General features: G+C 48.4%; 1 protein-coding gene across 1 annotated transcript in view; it reads left to right on the top strand.

Moving 5' to 3' along the window:
* Positions 1–21452, top strand: part of PEPD (peptidase D) — a 119522-nt gene that overhangs the window by 27931 nt on the left and 70139 nt on the right. The window contains exon 7 of the mRNA XM_023649500.2: positions 13348–13392. Coding sequence (XP_023505268.1) covers positions 13348–13392 — 45 coding nt within the window. The remainder of the gene's footprint in view (positions 1–13347; positions 13393–21452) is intronic.

Here is a 21452-nt window from a genome sequence, read left to right as displayed (position 1 = left end):
AGCACTGCCAGGTGTGGGTGCCAGCGCTCTGGTGCCCTGCTCACCTGCCTCCACTATCACCACAGAGTGTCTATACTGTCTCTGTTCTATGGCCAGGCCCTCCTCCCATGAGGAGGGCCCTGAGCTGGGAGGAGGGAGCTGCCACACTGACTGGTTCTGTGACCTCTGCAGAAATGGCCCTCTGAGCCTCGGCTCCCCACCTGTAGCATAGTGCTGCTTGGGCTTGTCTGAGGATGAAACGAGACCTGCTCCTCTGGAGCCTGGCGTGGAGCTGGTGCTCAGTAAACAGTTGCGCACAAGCACACCTCTGTCAAGCTCCGATGCCCCTCTAGGGCTCAGTCTCCCCGTCTGTGCAGTGGGCCAGGTGGGCTCCAGGATCACTGATGATAAGATTCCCGGACGTCAGTGAGCTGTGGGGCTTCTCGGCTGTGGGGTCTTTGCTTGCCCGCTCCAAAAGTCTCTGCTCTAGAGAAGACCTCCTCAGCACCCTGGGGACAGGTCCAGCCATGGTATGGTGGGTGTGCTTCCTGGATGGGAGCTCAGGATGTGGCCCCTGAGAGCAGAGCTCTGCTGCCCTCTCCCTAAGGTTTCCTGGAGAGAGGTGGGGGTGGGGGCCCCAGGACGTCATCGCTGTCAGTGGGCGGTGAAACTGAGGCCTCACCCTACTCCCTGGGAGGAGTCCTTCTGTGAACTGACCTCCCCCCCACTCAGCAGACCCTGGCCTCTTGAGTCCCCAGGGCCGCTGCCAGGAGCCCGGAGGATCCTGTGCTTGGCTGAACCCCCACCCCACCTGGCCAGCCTTGGGGGGCTTTCTAGGACAGCCGGGGACTGCTTAACTTGGCACACTCTCCCCGGGCACGAGGCTAGTCCCCCTCCAGCCCATGGTCCAGTCCAGACTGGGACTGACTGGGGGGTGCTCCCCAGGCCCCTCACCGCTGGGCTGGCCCAAGAGCTGCCCTCCAGGCAGGAGCTGGGGGATTCCTGTCCAGCCCCCGTGTCGGCTGGGTTTGCTGACTTGGCTGCAGTGCTGCAGGTGTGTCCTTCCCCTGTGTCTCTGCTTCGGGGTCCCCGGGCCTGCCTGTGGTACTGCCTTCCCTCCTGTCCCCCCGGAGGCTCGTCCCTCCGACCTCCCTTGAGCCTGACATCCCCTGTGGCACCTTCATGTGGCTCCGCCCTCAGGGGTGGCTCCGCCCTCAGGGGTGGCTCCATTTGGGGGCCCCCACCCTGCAAGCTGTAGGCACTGGCCTCAGGCCCCCTGCCTGCCCTGCCCTTTGGAAAGTGATGTCTGTATTCCTGGGGTCTGGGTGCAGCTCAGCCCCCTGCCTGCCACCCACCCCGCTGCCAGCACCTCCGCCCTGCCACCTTCTGCCTTCTGTGCCTGGCTGGGGAGGCCCTTGTCCTGGAGGGCAGTTGTGGCTCAGCGACCTCGTTCGCGGGCCTGCTGTGAGCGTCTCCTGCTGTTTGCTGGGGATAGTAAGAGCCTGGTTCCTAAGTAAGATGAATCTTGCTGTCATCCTCCTTTCCACTGCTCAGCTGCTTCCGTCACTGGTCGCTTCTCACTGCCCTAATGAAGCGACTTCCTCCTGGAATCTGTGTTTTTGACACTTTCAGCTTCTCTGAAACCCCTCCCGTCTTGGATCCATGACTGACCCACGTTGGCAGAAGTTCAGGTTTGGACTCTGCGTTTGTCCCGATGGGCCCTCCCAGGCCGCCTTTATCCTTGGCCTGGCGGGGATGCAGCTTGTGGTAGAACAGTGGCCTCATCTGTGCTCCTGTGCCAGAGCCTCCAGGCCCTGTCCAGCTGGGCAGCTGGCCTGTGACCTCTCCAGGTGTGGTTCCTTGGGGTGGCTGCCTCAGGTCTGTTGCCTTGGTGGGGCTGTGGGTTTGGTGCTGGGAGACCTCAGCATTCCCAGAGCAGCACCAGGCCGCCTGCTGCCCACGGCAGGGAGTGTGCCAGGTCTCACAATGGTGGGGACAGTAAAGGACCCGGAGCAGAGGGAACAGGGAGGCAGAGGCCGGGTGGGGGTGGTAGACATGCACTGGGATGTCCCATGGTCTGGGGCCCCTGGGCTCACCAAGGGTTGTGGCCTCACCCTCCCTGGGGAATCATGGGTGTGATGATGATGGGGTGAAGGGCGCAAGTGGGGACAGAGCGTTGGGCCTCGTGTTGAGTTTGGGCTGTGACCACAGCTCCATGTTTGGCGGGATTGTAGCAAGGCACCCCGCAGGGAAGGTGTGGAATCAGCAGGCCTGCCCGTGGTCTCTGGCCAGAGGACAGGGTCAGGTGTGCATTGCCACGTCCTGGGGAGGCTTGGCCCGGGTGGGCTGGGGCTGGGGCTAAGCGAGGCTGCGATGAGGCTAGCTCCACCCTAAAGAGGACGCGAGGCGTCTGCCTGCGGGCGGTGGGCATCACCGCTGCCTGGAGCAGTTGGTTCCTGCAGCCTGGGACCAAAGTCAGACACGGTAAATCTTTGTTAGCATCTGAGGAGGTCGAACAGATTTTCCTGAGAGAGAGAGACTGACCATGAAGGGAAAGAGCTGGTCTGTGGGGGGCCAAGTGGCCTATGGGGGTAGCTTCCTGGCCTGAGACAGTTCCCTCCAAGGCGGGTGGAGTCTGTGCCCAGGGCCCTGGGGGGTGGGGGGCAGGGAGTACAGAGGGCTGTGTTCCATGACTTCTGACAGAGAAATATGGTCGATCTTCTACGTCAGCTGGTTATTCAGAATAAGCGTATTTCTTATCTTTTGGCATTTACTTAAATTGCCTTGCATATTTGAAGACAATTGGTTACATATTAATTCCATTTAAATAAGCAGTTAAATATGAAATTGCTGAATTTGGGGATTATTAATGCAAAAATATTAATATTCATAGATGTGAATTTTTAAACCCAGTAAGTAGAGGGACATTATTAAAACCTGATGATTACAACAGAATGCCAGTCTGTGGTGTGGGGACCAGGGCTTTCTGGTTAGTGTTAACTTAGGTATCAAGTTAATATTTAGGGTTGAACTTCTAATTGTGGCCCATGGAATCTTCACGAGCAAGGGTTCCTGAAGGGACAGGAACTGCCCCAGCCCCCCCGAAGGGCCAGCCTCACCTCCCTCTGTGGGTGAGAACCTGCAGGGAAGAGGCCGGGGGCGGGGTGGGGCAGGGCGGGGGATGGGTGAGCCCACACTACTCACCTTTCATCCGCCAGCCCGCAGGTGGAGCCCACCGGGGAACCATCCTCTGCTTTCAGGACGCTCCCCACCCTCACAGGCTCTGGTGGGCTGTATTGTCATACACTTATTACACGCTCGTTGTAGAGAACAGCAGCACAGAGGTGAAAGCAAGGAATATCCAAATTTCATTACCTTGAGTTAAATCTTGTCCACGTGGGGAATGTCTTTTGGATGCTTCTGTGTGTGTCTGAGTGTGTTTCTCTGAGTGTTTTTGTGTCTGAGTGTGCATTTGTGTGCGTCTTTGTCTTTCTGTACGTGTGTATATTTGGTTGTGGATCTTTGTGTGTTAGTCTAAGTGTATGCCTGTCTGGGTGTGTTTGTATGTCTGTGTGCGTCTACATGTCGCTGAGTTATGTGTGTCTGACTGTGTTTTTGTGTGTATGTGTGTGTCTGTGAATACACATCTGTGTGCATCTGTTTTGTTTCTGAGTGTGTTCTGTTGTACACACGTCTGTGTGTGTGTGCCTCTTTTCTAAGTGTGTGCCTGCCTGTGTGTGTCTGTGTATTTCTCATCTGTGTCTGTGTGCTGGGTCATTTTGCTGCTCGTGCATGCGTGGGTGCATGTGTGTATTCATACGTACATTGTGTAAAGTGAAAGTTTACTGGCGTGTTCGGCTGCCTAGGAGATAGGCCGTTGCATTTCCTAACGTCAAAGCGACATTTGGCGGAACGAGAGACAGTCTGTGTTGTCATCTTGATTTGTGTCATCTGCTGCCTGTCCCCCACGCGGAAGCTCGTTGGCTGTCTGGTCTCTGATATTTTTCACAAGTACATCTTCGATGCTGCAACATCTCAGTTGACTTTGAATTAAGTAGTCTCGTTTGTTTAGTTAGGAATCCCGCGAGCTTTGGTGATCTGGGGTTCGCTCAGCTTGCTAACGCCGCCTCTGTCTTCTCTCCCCTCCCTGTCCCTCCTCCAGTCAGGAGTGGGGGTGCATTAGATAGGGGTTTCCAAACACCATGGAGAGTCCCTGGTTGGTCGCAAGCCTCGTGCACTGTGTGTAACGTCCTGACCTGAGACGGCACAGGGCTTAGAGTCCAGAGGGTTGAAGGCTGCCGGGGCTTCTCTGCTGAGGCCTGTGCTTCATGCTGGGCCGTGTCGTGCTGCCCCAGCTCTCTCACCGATAACCTGAGCTCTGGGTCACATGTAACACAAGAGTGTCAGGGACGTGGCCCAGCCTGAGCCTTTTGTCTCCTGGAGTCCCCTTTTCAATTATGTTCATCTAATCAAAGAACAACTGTTGGCTTTGTAGATTCTCCTCCATTGTATGTTTGCTTTCTATTTCATCGATTTCTGCTCTTTTAAATACCCTTCTAATTTCTCTAGGCTTTATTTATTCTTTCTCTAGGTTCTTGAGAAAGAAGAAAGGGGCATTTTGAGGATAGAAGCTTAGATCATTGATTTTCAGTGCTGCTGTTTTCTACTATATACATTTAGAGCTGTAAGTTTTCTTCTAAGCATTGCTTTAACTGCATTTCACTGGTGATGATCATTTCGTGTTTTTCTTTTCTTTTTTTTTTAAAGATTTTATTTTTTTCCTTTTTCTCCCCAAAGCCCCCCAGTACATAGTTGTATATTCTTCGTTGTGGGTCCTTCTAGTTGTGGCATGTGGGACACTGCCTCAGCGTGGTTTGATGAGCAGGGCCATGTCCGCGCCCAGGATTCGAACCAACAAAACACTGGGCCACCTGCAGCGGAGCGCGCGAACTTAACCATTCGGCCACGGGGCCAGCCCCTCATGTTTTTATTTTCTAATTTAATTATTTTTTCTTTAACAGTGGATATTTAGAAGTCTGTTGCTTAATTTCCAAACAATTTTGGATTTTATAGTTTTCTTTCTGTTACTGATTTCTTGTTTACGTCTAGTGTAATCAGGGAACATTCTCTGTATTTCAACCCTTTGAAATTTATTGAAACGTCCAGCCTGTGATCATTATGTGTGTTTCGTGCGTACTTGAAGGCAGCGTGGATCCTGCCGTTGTTGGCTGCAGTGTTCTGCCTGCGTCCACTGAGTCAAGGTGGTTCACTGTATTGTTCGCGTCTTCTGCATCTTTCCTGATTTCTCTGTTAGCCTGTTCTGTCACCACAAGAGGTATGTGAGAATCTCAAACTATTTTTGTGGCTTTATCTATTTCTCCTTTTCATGCTGTCAATTTTTATAAATCAACTTTATTGGACTAAAATTTACAGATAATAAAATTCATTATGTGCATAATTCAATAAGTTTTTAAAAACAGCTTTATTGGGATATAATTCACATACCTTGCAACTGACCCCCTTAAACTGTACAGCTAAGTGTTTTTTGTATGTTTACAGATTTGTGCAAGCATCATCACAATCCATTTTAGAATATTTTCATCACCCAGAAAGAAACCTGTACCCATCAGCAGTCACTCCCATTGCCCTGGCCCTGGCCACCATAATCTGCTTTCTGTCTTTCTGGATTTGCCCGCTCTAGCGTTTGGTGTAAGTGGAAGCACGCAATGTGTGGTCTTTTTATCTGGCGTTGTTCACTTAGCATGTTTTCAGAATTCCTCCGTGTTGTAGCATAAATGTGTACTTTGCTTATGTTTATGGCTGAAAAATATTCCAGTCTCTGGATATATGCCACACTGTGTTTGTTCATTCATCAGTTGATGGGCACTTGGGTTGCTTCCACCTTTTAGCTGTTTGAATAATGCTGCCATGGACATTGATGTCAGTGTTTTTGTGTGAACATAGGCTCTCAGTTCCCTTGAGTATACACCTAGGAATGGAATTTCTGGGTCACACGGAAACTCTGTGTTAAACTTTTTGAGGAACTGTCAACTATTTTCCAGAGTGGCTGCACTAGTTTACATTCCCACCAGCGAAGTATGAGGGTTCCAGTTTCTCCACATCCTTGCCAACGCCTGTCGTTACCTTTTTTTTTTTTAAGGATCTACTTGGCTCGTTAAATGATTCATGAATCGGGCAACATCCCTTCTAGCAAGTAGAGAGGAGCTCCCTTTTCTGTCATTTTTATTATAGCCATCCGAGGGCTGTGAAGTAGTATCTCCTTGTGATTTTTATTTGCATTTTCCTGATGGCTGATGATGTAGAACATTTTCCTTGTGGTTATCTGCCATTTGTGTATCTCCTTTGTAGAAATGACTGTTCAGATCGTTTTCTTGTTTATTTTCTTTTTTTTGAGGAAGATTGGCCCTGAGCTAACATCTGTGCCCATCTTCCTCTATTTTATATGTGGGATGCCACCATAGCATGGCTTGATAAGTGGTGCGTAGGTCTAGCCTAGGTAGGTCTACCTAGGATCTGAACCAGTGAATGCCAGGCCACCAAAGCAGAGCGTGCAAACTTAACTGCTGCGCCACCAGGCTGGCCCCTCCTCTGTCCATTTTTAAATTGGGTTATTTGTGTCTTTATTGTTGTGATGTGAGTTCTTTATATAGTCTGGATACTAGACCTGTATAGTTGGCAGAAGTTTTCTTCCATTCTGTGAGTTGTCTTTTCACTTTCACTTTGTTTTTCTTATTTTTTATTATTTATTTATTTATTTATCTTTTGAGGAAGATTAGCCCTGAGCTAGCTACTGCCAGTTCTCCTCTTTTTGCTGAGGAAGACTGGCCCTGAGCTAACATCCGTGCCCATGTTCCTCTACTTTATATGTGGGACGCCTACCACAGCATGGTGTGCCAAGCAGTGCCGTGTCCACACCCGGGATCTGAACCAGTGAACTCCAGGTGGCTGAGAAGCGGAGTGTGTGAACTTAACCACTGTGCCACCGGGCCGGCCCCCCTCTTTTTTTATTTTTAATCTAATTTTTATTGAGTTAATGATAGGTTACAATCTTGTGAAATTTCACTTGTACATTAATGTTTGTCATTCGTGTTGTAGGTGCACCCCTTCACCCTTTGTGCCCACCTTCCACCCCAGCTTTCCCCTGGTAGCCACTAATCTGTTCTCTTTGTCTACATTTTTAAATTCCTCATATGCATGGAGTCATACAGAGATTGTCCCTCTCTATCTGGCTTATTTCACTTAACATAATTCCCTCAAGGTCCATCCATGTTGTTGCAAATGGGACGATTTTGTTCTTTTTTATGGCTGAGTAGTATTCCATTGTATGTATGTACCACATCTTCTTTATCCAATCATCTATTGATGGGCACTTAGGTTGCTTCCACGTCTTGGCTATTGTAAATAATGCTGCAATGAACATTGGGGTGCCTGGGACTTTTGGAATTGCTGACTTCAAGCTCTTGAATAGATACCCAGTAGTGGGATAGCTGGATTGTATGGTAGTTCAATTTTTAATTTTTTGAGGAATCTCCATACTGTTTTCCACAGTGGCTGCACCAGTTTGCATTCCCTCTAGCAGTGTATGAGGGTTCCGTTTTCTCCACAACCTCTCCAACATTTCTTACTATTTGTTTTAGTTATTTTTGTCATTCTAATGGGTGTAAGGTGATATCTTAGTGTAGTTTTGATTTGCATTTCCCTGATGATCAGTGATGATGAACATCTTTTCATGTGCCTATTGGCCATCCGTATATCTTCTTTAGAGAAATGTCTGTTCATGTCTCCTACCCATTTTTTGATCAGGTTGTTTGATTTCTTATTGTTGAGTTGTGTGAGCTCTTTATATATTATGGATATTAAGCCTTTGTTGGATGTATGACTTGCAAATATTTTTTCCCAGTTAGTGGGTTGTTTTTTTGTTTCAATCCTGTTTTCCTTTGCCTTGAAGGAGCTCTTTAGTCTGATGAAGTCCCATTTGTTTATTCTTTCTATTGTTTCCCTTGTCTGAGAAGACATGGTGTCTGAAAAGATTCTTTTAATACTGATGTCAGCGAGTGTACTGCCTACATTTTCTTTTAGAAGGCTTATGGTTTCAGGTCTCACCTTTAGGTCTTTGATCCATTTTGAGTTTATTTTGGTGAATGGTGAAAAAGAATGGTCGATTTTCATTCTTTTACATGTGGCTTTCCAGTTTTCCCAGCACCATTTGTTGAAAAGACTTTCTTTTCTCCATTCTATGCCCTCAGCTCCTTTCACTTTCTTGAAGTATCCTTTGATAGCCAAGAGTTTTTAATTTTGATGAAGTCCAGTCGATTTTTCTTTGGTTTCTTGTGCTTTAGGTGTCATTATCTAGGAAATCATCACTTGTTCCAAGGCCATAAAGATTTACACTCATGTTTTCTAAGAGTTTTATAGTTTTAGCTCTTAGATTTGGGTCTTTGATCTAGTTTGAGTTAATTTTTCTATTTGGTGTTAGGTGGAGACCCAACTCCATTCTTTTCCATGTGGATATCCAGTTGTTTCAGCACGTTTGTTGAAAAGACTATCTTTTTCCCTGTTGCATTTTCTTGGCACCTTTGTCAAAAGTCAGTTGATCAAGGACAAATATTGTATAATTCTACTTGTATGTGACACCTAAAATAAAGTGGTAAAATTCACAGAGGCATAGAACAGAACAGTGTTACTAGTGGCTGAGAAGAGGCAGGAACGGGAGTTATTGTTTAACGGGTGTGAGTTTCAGTGTGAGATAGAATGTTATGGAGACAGGTAATGCTGTCGGTTGCACAACAGTGTAAATGTACTTAATGCTACTGAGCTGTATGCTTAAAAATGGTTAAAATGGGGCCAGCCCTGGTTGCCTAGTGGTTAAGTTCTGCACACTCCGCTTTGGTGACCTGGGTTCAGTTCCCAGGCATGGACCTACACCACTCATCTGTCAGTGGCCATGCTGTCGCAGCAGCTCACATACAAAAAGAGGAAGATTGGCAACAGATATTAGCTCAGAGTAAATCTTCCTCAGCAAAAAGAGGAAGATTGGCAATAGATGTTAGCTCAGGGTGTATCTTCCTCAGCAAAAAAAAAAAAAAAGATAATGGCAAATTTTTGTGTTATGTGTATTTTACCACAGTAAAAAAAGTTAATTGACCATAAATGTTGCATTTATTTTTGGACTCTTAATTTTATTCCATTTATCTATATGTTTACTCTTATGCCAGTACCACACTGTCTTATGACTGTAGCTGTATACGAAATTTTTAAAGTAGATAATGTCAGTCCTCCAACTTTGTTTCTCTTTTTCAAGATTGTTTTGGCTATTCTCAGTCCTTTGAATTTCTGTATAAATGTTGGGATCAACTTGTCAATTTCTGTAAAGAAGCCAGCTAGGGTTTTGATAGAAAGAAATTGCATTAAATCTGTAGATCAGGGGCCGGCCCCATGGCCGAGTGGTTAAGTTCACGTGCTCTGTTTCGGCGGCCGAGGGTTTCGCTGGTTTGGATCCTGGGCGCGGACATGGCACCGCTCATCAAGCCATGCTGAGGCGGTATCCTGCATGCCACAACTAGAAGGACCCACAACGAAGAATACACAACTATGTACTGGGGGGCTTTGGGGAGAAAAAGGAAAAATAAAATCTTTAAAAAAAAATCTGTAGATCAATTTGGGGAGTATTCTCATCCTAACAATATTGTCTTTTAGTCCATGAACATGGGATATTTTTCCTCTTATGTAGATCTTCTTGATTTTTTTTTAGGTGATGTTTTGTAATCTTCAGTGTATAATTCTTGAACTTCTTTTGTTAAATGTATTCCTAAGTATTTTATTCTTTTTGATGCTATTGTAAATGGAATTTTCTTAATTTTATTTCCGGATTGTTTATTGCTAGTGTATAGAAATGGAATTGATTTTTGTATGTTGATCATATGTCCTGTGAACTTGCTAAACTTGTTTACCAGCTCTAATAGTTTTTTTCCTGTGGATTGCTTACAGATTTTCTACAAGATCATGTCATCTGAAAACAAAGATTGGTTTTTTTGCTTCTTCACTTCCAATGTGGATGCCTTGTATTTCTTTTTCTTGGCTGATTGCTCTGGCTAGACCCTCTAGTACAATGTTGAATAGAAGTGGAGAGAGACGACATCCTTGCCTTGTTCCTCATCTTAGGAGAAAGCTCTTAGCCTTTGACCATTAGTATGACGTTAGTTATGGGTTTTTTGTAGATACCCTTTATCAGGTTGAGGAAGTTCCCTTCTCCTCCTAGTTCATTGAGTTTTTTATCATGAAAAGGTGTTGGGTTTTGTAAGATGCTTTTTCTACATCTATATGGTTTTGTCCTATATTCTATTAATATGGTATATTACATTGATTATTTTTGTATGTTGAAGTAACTTTATATTCCTGGGATAAATCCCACTTGGTCGTGGTGTGTGTATCCTTTTTATATGTTGATGGATTCTGTTTGCTAGTATTTTGTTGAAGATTGTTTTGTGTCTGTGTTCATTAGAGATTTTTGTTGCAGTTTTCTTGTGATGTCTTTGTCTGCTTTAGGTATCAGGGTAATAGGAACATCATAGAATGAGTTAGAAAGTGTTCCTTCCTCTTCTACCTTTTGTAAGAGTTTATGAAGGATTTGTGTTAATTCTTCTTTAAACATTTGGTAGAATTAACCACTGAAGACATTTGGTCTTGGGCTTTTCTTTGTGAGAAGTTTTTGATTACTGATTCAGCCTCTTTACTTGTTATAGGTCTGCTCAGATTTTTTATTTCTCGTGTCAGTTTTGGTAGTTTGTGTCTTTAGGAATTTGTCCATTTCATCTTGCGTATCTAATTTGTTGCCATACAGCTGTTCGTCATAGCCCCTTACAATTGTTTCTGTTTCTGTTAAGTCAGTAGTAATGTCCCCTCTTTCACTGCTGATTTAAGTAATTTGAGCCTGCTCTTTGTTTCTTGGTTCGTCTAGGTAAAGCTTTGTCAGTTTTGTTGATCTTTTCAAAGAACCAAGTTTTGATTTTGTTGATTTTCTCTATTGTTTTTCTCTTGTCTGTTTCATTTGTTTCTGTTCTGATCTTTATTATTTTGTTCCTTCTACTTTCCTTGGGTTTAGTTTGCTTTTCTTTTTCTAGTTTCTTAAGGTAGGAGGCTAAGTCATTGATTTGAAATAGCTTTCTTCTTTTTTAATATAGGCATTTTCAGCTATAAATTTCCCTATAAGCACTGCTTTAGCTGCATCCTAAGTTTTGGTATGTTGTGTTTTTGTTTCCATTCATCTCAGAGTATTTTTAGCTTCCCTTGTGATTTCTTCATTGATGCATTGGTTATTTAAGGGTCCATTACTTAATTTCCACATATTTGTGAATTTTCCTGTTTTTCTTTTGTTATTGATTTCTAATTTCATTCCACAGTGGTCAGAGGACATACTTACTGAGATTATAAGTCTTTTAAATTTATTGGGGCTTGTTTTTGGCCTAACATATGGTCTGTTCTGGAGAATGTTCCATGTGCACTTGAGAAAATGGGTGTTCTGCTGTTGCTGAGTGGCGTATTCTAGAGATGTGTGTTAGGTCTAGTTGGTTATAGTGTTGTTCGAGCCTTCTGTTTCCTTGTTGATTTTCCATCTGGTTGTTCTATCCATTACTACAAGTGGAGTATTGAAGTCTCCAACTATTGTTGTTGAATTGTCCATTTCTTCTCCAATTCTGTCAGTTTTTGATTTGTATATCTTGGGGCTCTGTTGTTTGGTGCTATGTTTATGATTATTCTATCTTCTTCCCAAATTGATCCTTTTATCAATAGAAAATGTCTTTCTTTGTCTTTAGTAAAACTTTTTATCTTAAGTTTTATTTTGTCTGATGTTATGAGAGCTATTCTAGCTCCCTTTTGGTTTCTGTTTGCATCATATATCTTTCCCCATCTTTTCACTTTCAACTTATTTGTGACTTTGAATCTAAAATGTGTCTCTTTAGAGCATATAGTTGGGTCATATTTTTTTTCATCCATTGTGCTAATCTCTTCCTTTTAATTAGAGAATCTAATCCATTTACATCTAAAGTAATTACTGATAAGCAAGGACTTCCTCCCGCCATTTTGTTTGTTATAGTGCTTTTGTTCCTCAGTTTCTCCATTACCACCTTCTTTTGTATTTAGTTGATTTTTTGTGTAGCAGGCAGTTTTGATTGTTCCTCACTTCATTTTCTATATGCTTTATTCATTTTCTTAGTGGTTACCCAGGGGATTACAGATGACCTCTTCAACTTGTAACAATCTAGTTTGCATTAGTATCAACTTGACTTCAATAATATACAAAGATTTTGCTCCTATGTGGCTCTATTCCCCCCCTCCTTTGTGCTGTTGTTATATACAGATCGCAGCTTTATACATTTTGTGCTGATCAACACAGATTTACAATTAATGCTTTATGCAGGTGTCTTTCAAGTCAGATTGGGGGAAAAAAGGAGTTACAAACAAAAAATACATTTACACGGTCTTCATAGTTACCCATGTGGTCACCTTTACCAGTGCCCTTTTTCTTCATGTGGATATGAGTTACTCTCCAGTGTCCTTTCACTACAGCCTGAAAGAGTCCCTTTAGTATTTCTCATAGGATTGTAGGATAGGTCTTCTTGTGATGAATTCTCTCAGTTTTTGTTTATCTGGGATTGTTTTAATTTCTCTTTCATTTTTGAAGCATCGCTTTGCTGGATATACAATCTTAGTTGACAGATTTTTTTCTTTTAGTGCTTTGAATACATTATCCCACTGCCTTCTGGCCTCTGTAGTTTCTGAGGAGAATTCAGCCATTAATCTTATTGAGGATCCCTTGTATCTGATGAATTTCTTTTGCTGCTTTCAGGATTTTCTCCTTGTCTTTTGACAGTTTGATTATGATATGTCTAGATGTGGATTCTCTTTGAATTTATCCTACTCGGAGCTCATTGAGCTTTATGAATGTATAGGTGAATCTTTTTCATTAAGTTGGTATACTTTTCGGCCAGTTTTTTCACGTATTCCTCTGCTCCTTTGTCTCTCTGCGTTTCTTCTGGGACTCCCCTTATATATATGTTGGTACACTTGATGGAAGAGACTCTGCTGTCTGCCTAGCAAGGGTGGAGGTGGGGTTTTGCAGCCAAGCAGCTTGTTCTCCAACTGACTGCGCTCAGAGGACATGGCCCAGGCTGACAAGTCTGCTGCAGGAAGTGAACAGGGGGCCTTCTGTGGGCCAGGGACTCATGAGGCTAAAGTTGAGGATATTCTCTGGTTAAGCCCCTCTCTTGGCGTGTCTTGACTAGGTATTTCTTGCTGGGGGATAAGAGACCATTGAACTAATGGGCTTGATTTGTTTTCTCTCTCTAGGTTCAATGTCAACAACACCATTCTTCATCCAGAGATTGTGGAGTGGTGAGTATGGCCTGTGGTCCCCTTGGCTGTTGATTGTGCTCAGCTCAGGGAGGTCAGAGATCCTGCTGTTCCTGCCCCCTTCTTCTCAGCAAGCCCCTCAGACAAGGTGGTCCCCAGAACCTCTTCTCTCAGCCTCTTCTGTTTTGTTTGTTTTTTGTTTGTCAGTTGGTCTGTTTTTCCAAAAGGGCATGAATCACTTAAATTTCTCTTTTCTTTTCCTTTATTTAGGAGTCTTTTAAAAAATCCTACCATGAGTAAGCCAAATTCATATAGCTCAGTTAAAGTGGATAGTGAAGAGAGTAAAAATAAACATCATACATAATCCTATTACTGGAAGGGTAAACCTGTTTTTCACGAATCACGCATGGGACTTGACTAGTGGGCATCACGTTGCGCGTGTTCTTCTGTTGCCTGCTTTCTCCCCTTGCTGATGCGAGCAGCCCCTGCCTGAGCACAGCCGGCTTTCTCAGGTCGGGCACCGCCTCTGTGCACCCTGGAAGTGGCCCCCCAACTCGAATGGGCCACTACTTTTTCCCTGAGCTGTCAAGTTGCTCTTGGATACCACCAGGACATTTTTTATTTGCTGCACTTATTCTGAATGTAGAAGGGAGGTGAGGCAGGGCCTGTGCCACATCATCCCCTGACTGGGAGGTGTGTGGACTCCTCACCTCTGAGCCTAAGGCCACTTGGTGAAGTGTCCCTGTCTGGTTGGGAGATCTCACTCACGTAGGCTTGGAGCTTAGGAACACTGTGACTGGAAGGACAATATGAGTCTGCTGGTGAGGCTGAAAGAAGCGCAGAGTGGGGAAGAAGAGAGAATGATCCAGACCGAGGGACCACTTGTTCAGAGGCTGGGGAGACAAGAGAAAGGGTGGTGGCTTTGTATAGCCGCAGTAGCGCCACACCCTGGGGAAGCGGCGCCTGAGGGCCATGGGAGAGACAGGCTAAGTCAACGTGGGATCAGCTTGAGAGAAATGGGAACCATGGGAAACCTTTGAAGGATTTAAGCAGGAGAATGGTAGGATCAGGTTTGCGTGTTTAAAAGCCATGTTGGCCTTAGGCTGGAGACTCAGTTGTAGAGCAAGAGGGGGAACAGGTTGCCAGTTAGGCTGCTGCAGGGTCCAGGTGGCATGGTGTGACAGAACTGAGAGTAAGCGGCAGTCAGGGGAGGTGCTCCTGGGAGGAACCCGCTGTGATGGCCGAGTGGAGGGTGGAGTTGAAGGTGACTCTGGATTTTTATCCTGAGCAGCTGGGTGGTGTGTTACCAACATGGGGACGGCTGGGAGAGGCAGGTGCTGTGGCAGATTGGGGGACTTGTTTGGGCTAAGTTGAGTTTGAGGCAGGTGTCAGTCAAAGAGGCTGGGCCAGAGGTGATAACCTGAGGGCTGTCGACAGGCATCGACACTGACCATTAGGGTAGCTGGTGGGCAGGCCGGCCAGCCTGGCTCTTTGGGCAACCTGGCCCAGTGCCCGGCATGGCCACACACTCTGTGAGGCTGGAGGCCTGTGTCCTTCCAGTTCACAGCTGCTGCTTCTTGTTTTTATGAAGTAACAAATGCCTAGCCCGTCTGTACTCCTAGTTGTCAGAATAAATCCTGGATGCTCAGGAACAGGCCCACGTCCACGTATGCCTTGCAGGTGCCGTTCCCTCCTGGTCGCTTACGGTTCGCATGTTCTGGAGACCATGGCTGGTGTGCGCCCCGGCGTCTCCCAGGGGATAAGTCGTTAGTTTGTCACTTCGGAACAAGCGCGCTCCAATTCTAGTGACATTTCCAAGGCTGCGAGGTGGATCTGCGCTCATAAGAATACTTCTCAACTCTATTAAACTGAGCAGCCAAAAGGACTTATTTGGCATTTGATGGCAGTAGAACTATTTCAGAAATGTCACATTGTCCTTACTGCCGCGGGGGTGTGTTTTAATCGCGTGGGTTCTGGCCTCTGGTGACTGCAGTCATTCTCGGTGAGACCTGTGGGAGCCCTGATCACCGCCCTGCTGGACTAACTGGAGGAAGTGTTCTGGGTGGAATGGCAGCAGGTCCCCCAGTTACGAGACGGGGGAGCTTTCCCTGACGTGATGTTACGACTCGTCGGGGCAGCTTTGGGCGCCTGTGTCTAAATACTTTTCTCATCCCCTCTCTCTCGGCCTCATAGAGAGGAGTTGCCTGGGGTAATGGAAGAGCCATCCACTCAGCCCTATCCAAATTCCAACCCCAGCCTGCCCCTTGGGAAGTCATTTAACTTCTCTGAGGCTCAGCTTCTTCATCTGTAAAACAGTCACTCACAGTGTGGACCTGAGATTCACTGAGCATCTCAGCCCGTTCGGGCTGCCCTACCAATCACCGTAGGCTGGGCGGCTTCTGGACCACAGGATTTTATTTCTTCGCGCTGTGTCCTCACTTGGCAGAAGGGGCAGGGAGCTCTCTGGGGCCTCTTTTACAAGAGTTCCAGTCCTGTTCGTGAGAGCTCTGCCCTCATGACCCAAGCACCTCCCAAAGGCCCACCTCGTAACACCAGCACACTGGGGATTAGATTCCAACGTATCAATTTGGAGGGAGACAAATATTCAGTCTGCACAGCTGAGCCTGTTTTCTCACCTGCAGAGTAGAAGTGAATTTTGTGCTGCCCCTCGTGGCTCCAAGGAGGATCCTGGAGGGTGGGGGCCTGCCTGGGTGTCAGCCTTCTCTCAGTTCACTCCTGGCCACTGGACATGCAGGGGTGCTGGAGCCCCCAAACGGGGCTTGTGTGAGGCCAGGGTGCATGGGCTGGGTGCTGGGGGCCGAGCAGCTAAGCTTCCTCCAGCACATGCCCTGCCCCCGACAGGCACCCCAGCTCCCTATTAGCATCTGGGTGGGGACTTGGGTGTCCTCCCGAGCCTGTCTGACTGGGAGGCATGAGCATCCTCTCCGAGCACAGGCAAGCTTCATTTCTCATTTTGGTTTGGGTGTCATTCATTTCCTTTCTGTGACTGCTTTATTGTTTTCCATTCTCTCAACAGTGCCTTTTTGATTTCCTGTAAATTCTTCCATAATCATACTCTTCCCCGCACACATGAGATCATAACCGATAATTTCTTTTCTTGTGCTGGGCGTTGCGGTTTGAATGTGGAGGTCAAAAGTTGAAACTTAATAAGAGCTGGCGTTGCACTTTGTGATTTAGGCTTGTGGTGCTGCTTTCCCAGTCTGCAGATGATTGAATGGATCTGAAGGTAGGGTAGGAATAAAAGGAGACGCTTTTGTCCTGTCTGATAGCTTGATGCTTTGGATTTTAGCTAAGTGCCTCTGAAAGCGTCACACAAGAGCAAGCGTGTCGGCAATTGCCGTGCGCCTTCTTGGGTTTTAAGTGAGACTCTGAAATTGAGTCATAGGCCGGTTTTAGAACTGTTAATTGCACCAAGCGAAGGTGTCCTGCATCTGTTAATCAGGCAGTCGGGTAACACATCTATTTCTACTCCTGGTGTTTCTGTGCACGGGAGGTAGTGAGGTGTGGATGGTCAGGGGCAGAAGCACACCAGCATCCTACATCCTGAGTAATGTGTCCCAAATTAGAAAAGGTACGTAGATGATGACCTAGATTCTTGGTGTGCATGTGAACAGTATTCCACTAGGGTTGCTGTCTTTGTCTCCTGATCAATCGGCATTTCACCTGTAGTTCATAGAAAGCCAAGGGGAAAGTGGGGATCCTAGGGCAGAGTGAGAACTTGACCTCCTGTGTGTCAGAAGGCGGGAGACAGGACGTGGGAGCATCGGGCAGAGAGAAGGGTGCGGCCAGGCCCTGGTCCGGGGTGTGGAGGGGGCCCTCCTGTGGCTCCCCACACGTGGCCCGTGTCTACTGGCGCCCGTTAGGTCTCAGGCACGCTCCCGCACAGCTGAGCCAAGCCCTCATTTCGTCATGGCTCTGGTTTCTTCAAGAGCACTTATTATTCGAGTCTCCTGGGGAAATATAATTCCACCTGGCTCCTTTTCTGCCCTCCTGTTCTGGGATGTTTATCCTGTGCAGCCCTGGGTTGTGGGGTGTGGAAGGAATGGTCCTGGGAGTCCTGTGGTGTTGAATTCTTGCCCGCCTGCTCCCACGGAACCATCCCTTACACATTCGTCTCCGGGAGAGGTGGAATTCCTGCCCCTTCTGATGGGTTTTACTCAACGCTGTGGGATTTGGATGCTTAGAGACTGATCTTGGAAATGCTCCATCCTGTCTTGCTACTGTTTTAATCAGTGGAGCATCCAGACCTCAGTTAATTGATGTCTTAATCCTGGGTTTATAACTCAGAGGCAGTTTTGTGACCTGTGAATATTTAAGGAGAAGAAAAAAAGATTGCACAAATGAATCTCACCCTAGTCCAGTTCTTGTCCTTTCCAGCCCGTAGCAGGGGACTCTGGGCCAGGCGTAGAGAGGCCCTCCCACCCCCCCACTGGTGGTTCCGCCTTCCTCCGTGAGCAGCCCCTCCATGTGGTGATGCCCGTGGGCATGGCCGTGAGCCCAGCACCCTGCATGGGGCCATGCAGTGCTTGAGTCTCCCACGCACACGTCAGGCACCTCCTCTTGCTGGTCGAGGAGCCTGGGCTGCCTCTGCCCGGGCCTCTTAAGTGGCATCAGCGTTGTCCTGTCCTGAGCCCGGGTCCTCCGATGCTTCATGGAGGAGGCGGCCTTCGTCCTCTCCTGGGGATAGAAACCTTGCAGATCATATTTTTAACCACCACCCCACACATCCTCGAGCCAGACAAGGCTGGGGTGATGTGACACTAAGCATCCCTCCCTCCAGGGTCCTCTGGGCCTACAGAGGCTGGACCACAGCAGAATCCTCCTCTCCTTGCCCTTTTGTGGTCAGGAGTGACGGAAACAGCCTCATCAGACTCAGGGCAGTGAATTCTTCCTGAAGACAGGGAGAAACTGTGCAGAATGCTGGGAGGTCTTCTTATTTTCTGCAGTAATCTTAAGAAACAGGTCCTGGCACTTGTGTCATGGAGATAACTGAGCCAGGCCTGGTGCGTGGGCCAGAGAGAGTACCCTGTGGATAACTGGGTAAGCCAGCACATGGCAGACGTCTATTTTTAGGGCCTTTAAAGCTTGGGTTAAATTGGGCCAGGCCAGTGCTCAGCCAGGCCGGTTTTGTCAGAGAACGGCCTTTGTGGGATAATTTGGATAATTTGCCCTGGTTCAGTTTGATTTTTTTTTTTTTTTAATGTGACTGAAAATGTGAGTCCTGAGTAAACCAGCTAGAGGCCTAGTTTGTCATCTTCGCCAAAGTCAAATCAGAAAAGAAAGCCTGAGTCTGGGCCTCGATGGCTGAGCATGCTTTTCGTCTCTGCTGGGACGAGAGTGTGGTTTGGCTCCAGTCTCCTTTCTCCTGGGGCTGATGGCCTGCTCTTCCCAGCGCATCTCCAGAAGGAGGGGCTCTAGCTGCAAGGAGGGGGCCCTGTGGAGAGCCCATGAGGTGGCCCCTGGGCGTCAGTTCCTGGGGCTGCCTGTGTGGCTGGGGACGAGTCAGTGGGAGTCTGGGCTGCTGAAGCCTGGGGAGGCTGTGCCCTCATCCTGCCCAGGCCATGCCAGGCTGAGCCACATCCAACGCTGACCCGGTGAACTCCCCGGGCTGGAGTAGAGGAGGTCTCCTTTCCTTTCTGGAGTGAGCCATTATCTCTCCTGTTGGAAGCAAGGTGGTCTCCAGCATTGGTGCAATGCCCCGATGCCATTTCTAACCCGTGGTTGCTGTGTGTGTGCTCTGGGTTGGGCACTGTTCCAGCGTAGGACCCTGCCCTCCAGGGCTCTGGGCCTTAGGAGGAGACATGAGTGAAAATGACAAGTGTGATAGCTGACTGAGGATTCCAACAGCCTGCCCAGGACCATGGAGAGGGGACTTAACCTGAGAGGGGGAGGGAGGATGGAGGGAGCCCCTCCCCCATGCTGAGAAAGGTGCCTTTCAGCTGGTGCTGCAGGATGAAAGGGCAGGAGCCAGTTCCAGGCGGCAAAGGAGTTGGCTGTGGGGGTGGGTGCGGGTAGGGGGTGGAGACAGGCAGGGTGGGGCCTGGGGAGCCTCATGCATCACCATGTAGACTTTTAACTTCATCCCAAGGACGTCTAGAGGCCCCCAAAAGGCTTTAAGCAAGGGAAAGCATGATCAGCTTTGCATTTCAGCATATCGGGGAGCACACAGAGCTGGGGATTTGGAGGCCAGACAAGGCAGGAGAGGTTGTCCAGGCTGGAGGGAGCAGGGTCTGGATGGAGAGGACAGAGGGTCTGAGAGAGGTTGTGGGGGTGGAATCGCAGCCCTTGGTTAGTGGTTGGATGTGGGAGTGATGGGCAGGCGAGAAGGAGGTGTCCAGGAGGATGCCCATTTCTGTGGAAGCAGCAGGGCAGTGGCAGAGCTGTGGTTTAAGATGGGGCATGTGGGCGGGTGGGAATTTCTGTCCCACTGAGTTAGAAGAGCCTGGGGGACCTGCAAGTGGAAGTGCAGCTGGGCGGCCTGTGCCAGAGGTGGAGGTGTTGGGAGAAGGTGCAGGGCAAAGCTGAGGGGCAGGGAGGGGAGGACCTTTCAGGGAGAGGAAGGAGGGGGAGCAGGTGAGTGAGCCATGCCAGAGGGGGCAGGGGTCACTGTGCCTCTTCCTCTGAGAGGTCACAGAATGCCCCTGGATTTGGCAGCCTGGGGTCATTATTCCACATGTTGCTGAGAAGGCGGCTGGCAGAATGGTGGGGCTGAAGGGAGAAGAGGAGAAGGGAGAGGGGAGAGGAGCAGATGGAGAAGAGGTTCGAGGTAAAACGGGAAAGCTGCTCTTCTTCCTCCTCTGGAGGCGAGGACTGTTAGGGTTTCCTGTCTGGAAATGTGCGAGGTTGAGCTTGGCTGGAGGAGGAGGAGCTAAGCCAGTGCTCACACAGCTTCCAGTAAGAGGGGCCGGGGGCTGGAGTAGGTTGGGCTGGGATCTGAGCCCAGGTGTGTGTGTTGGGGCTGAGCCTCATCGGAAGAGGGCATGGCACCCCTTTCCTTGTAAGTCAGGGAGGGGGGAGGGGAAGGCTTGGAAATTTGGTGAAGAGGCGAGACTGTGCCCACCTGTTGGCCTCTGTGTCCTCAGTGAATAGGAGATGAGTTTGTTATCTGCTGAGAAGGGGAGGGGGCGCTAGGAGATCTTAGGAAGGGGGAAGTTGAGAGTAGCCCCCTGCAGCTCATGGCAGAACTGGGGTCCTGCCTAGGCCGGGGCTGGGCTGGTGACTAGGAGCTTGTCGTTCCGGCTGCCCAGCCTTGGGGTTTCCCCACAGCCCTCGGGGCCCAGGAGCACACACAGCAGGCACAGGCCCTGGTTTGTCCCTCATGGCGGTTTGGCCAAGCCCATGTGGATGGATGGGCACAGGGCCTAGGAGTCTAAAATGGTGGCTGGAGGGGTGGCCCAGGGATCTAAGCTGGATGGAGAGGCCAAGGTCTTAAGGTAGGTGCAGCCTGGGCTGGCGCCCGCCTGCTCATCACTACATTCAAGAACAGAGGGGCCCACTCCCTGCTTACCGGTTCCTCGGGCTGGTGCTGAGCATGGCCGCAGTGGGGAATGAGGCACCAGGGGCTGGTAGCTTACCCTCTGAGCGGATTTGGACCTCAGGAGCCTGATCTGCTCATGAGTCCCACCCTTGGCTCTGACCCTCATCCTCCAGGGCAGAGGAACAAGCTTTCTGTCCCCCAGGTAGGACTGCTCCAGCGCCCTGCTGTGGAGTCAGAGGCCCCCTTATGATGATAAAGAGCAAGTTCTTAGGCTTCGGGGTCTGCCGCCTCAAGAAACAAGGGGCGTTCACTTGGAAACAGTCTCATGGGGCTTGGGGTTTGTCTTCCACGTTGCCCAGAAGGTTTATGGTCTTAGGAGGGCGTCACTGCTGCAAGATGCCTTCCTCACTTCCTGGTGACAGGTGGCTGGCCGTCCCAGCCAGGTGGCAGCGTGGAGGCCATGTGGGCCAGTGGCTGGGTCGGGCTGCTGCTGTGAAGTCCGGAGGGTCTGCTGCCTCTGATGGCAGTGGCGGTGCCTTCCCTGCCGTCCTTGGCCTGTCTCAGCCGAGAGCTGCTGAGGATGGCAGGCTTCAGAGGACGGACA

Source organism: Equus caballus, chromosome 10 (genome assembly GCF_041296265.1).
Source record: "Equus caballus isolate H_3958 breed thoroughbred chromosome 10, TB-T2T, whole genome shotgun sequence".
In the NCBI taxonomy this organism is placed as follows: domain Eukaryota; kingdom Metazoa; phylum Chordata; class Mammalia; order Perissodactyla; family Equidae; genus Equus; species Equus caballus.
Note: the sequence above shows the minus strand (reverse complement) of the source record. Positions and strands in the feature narration are given on the sequence as shown.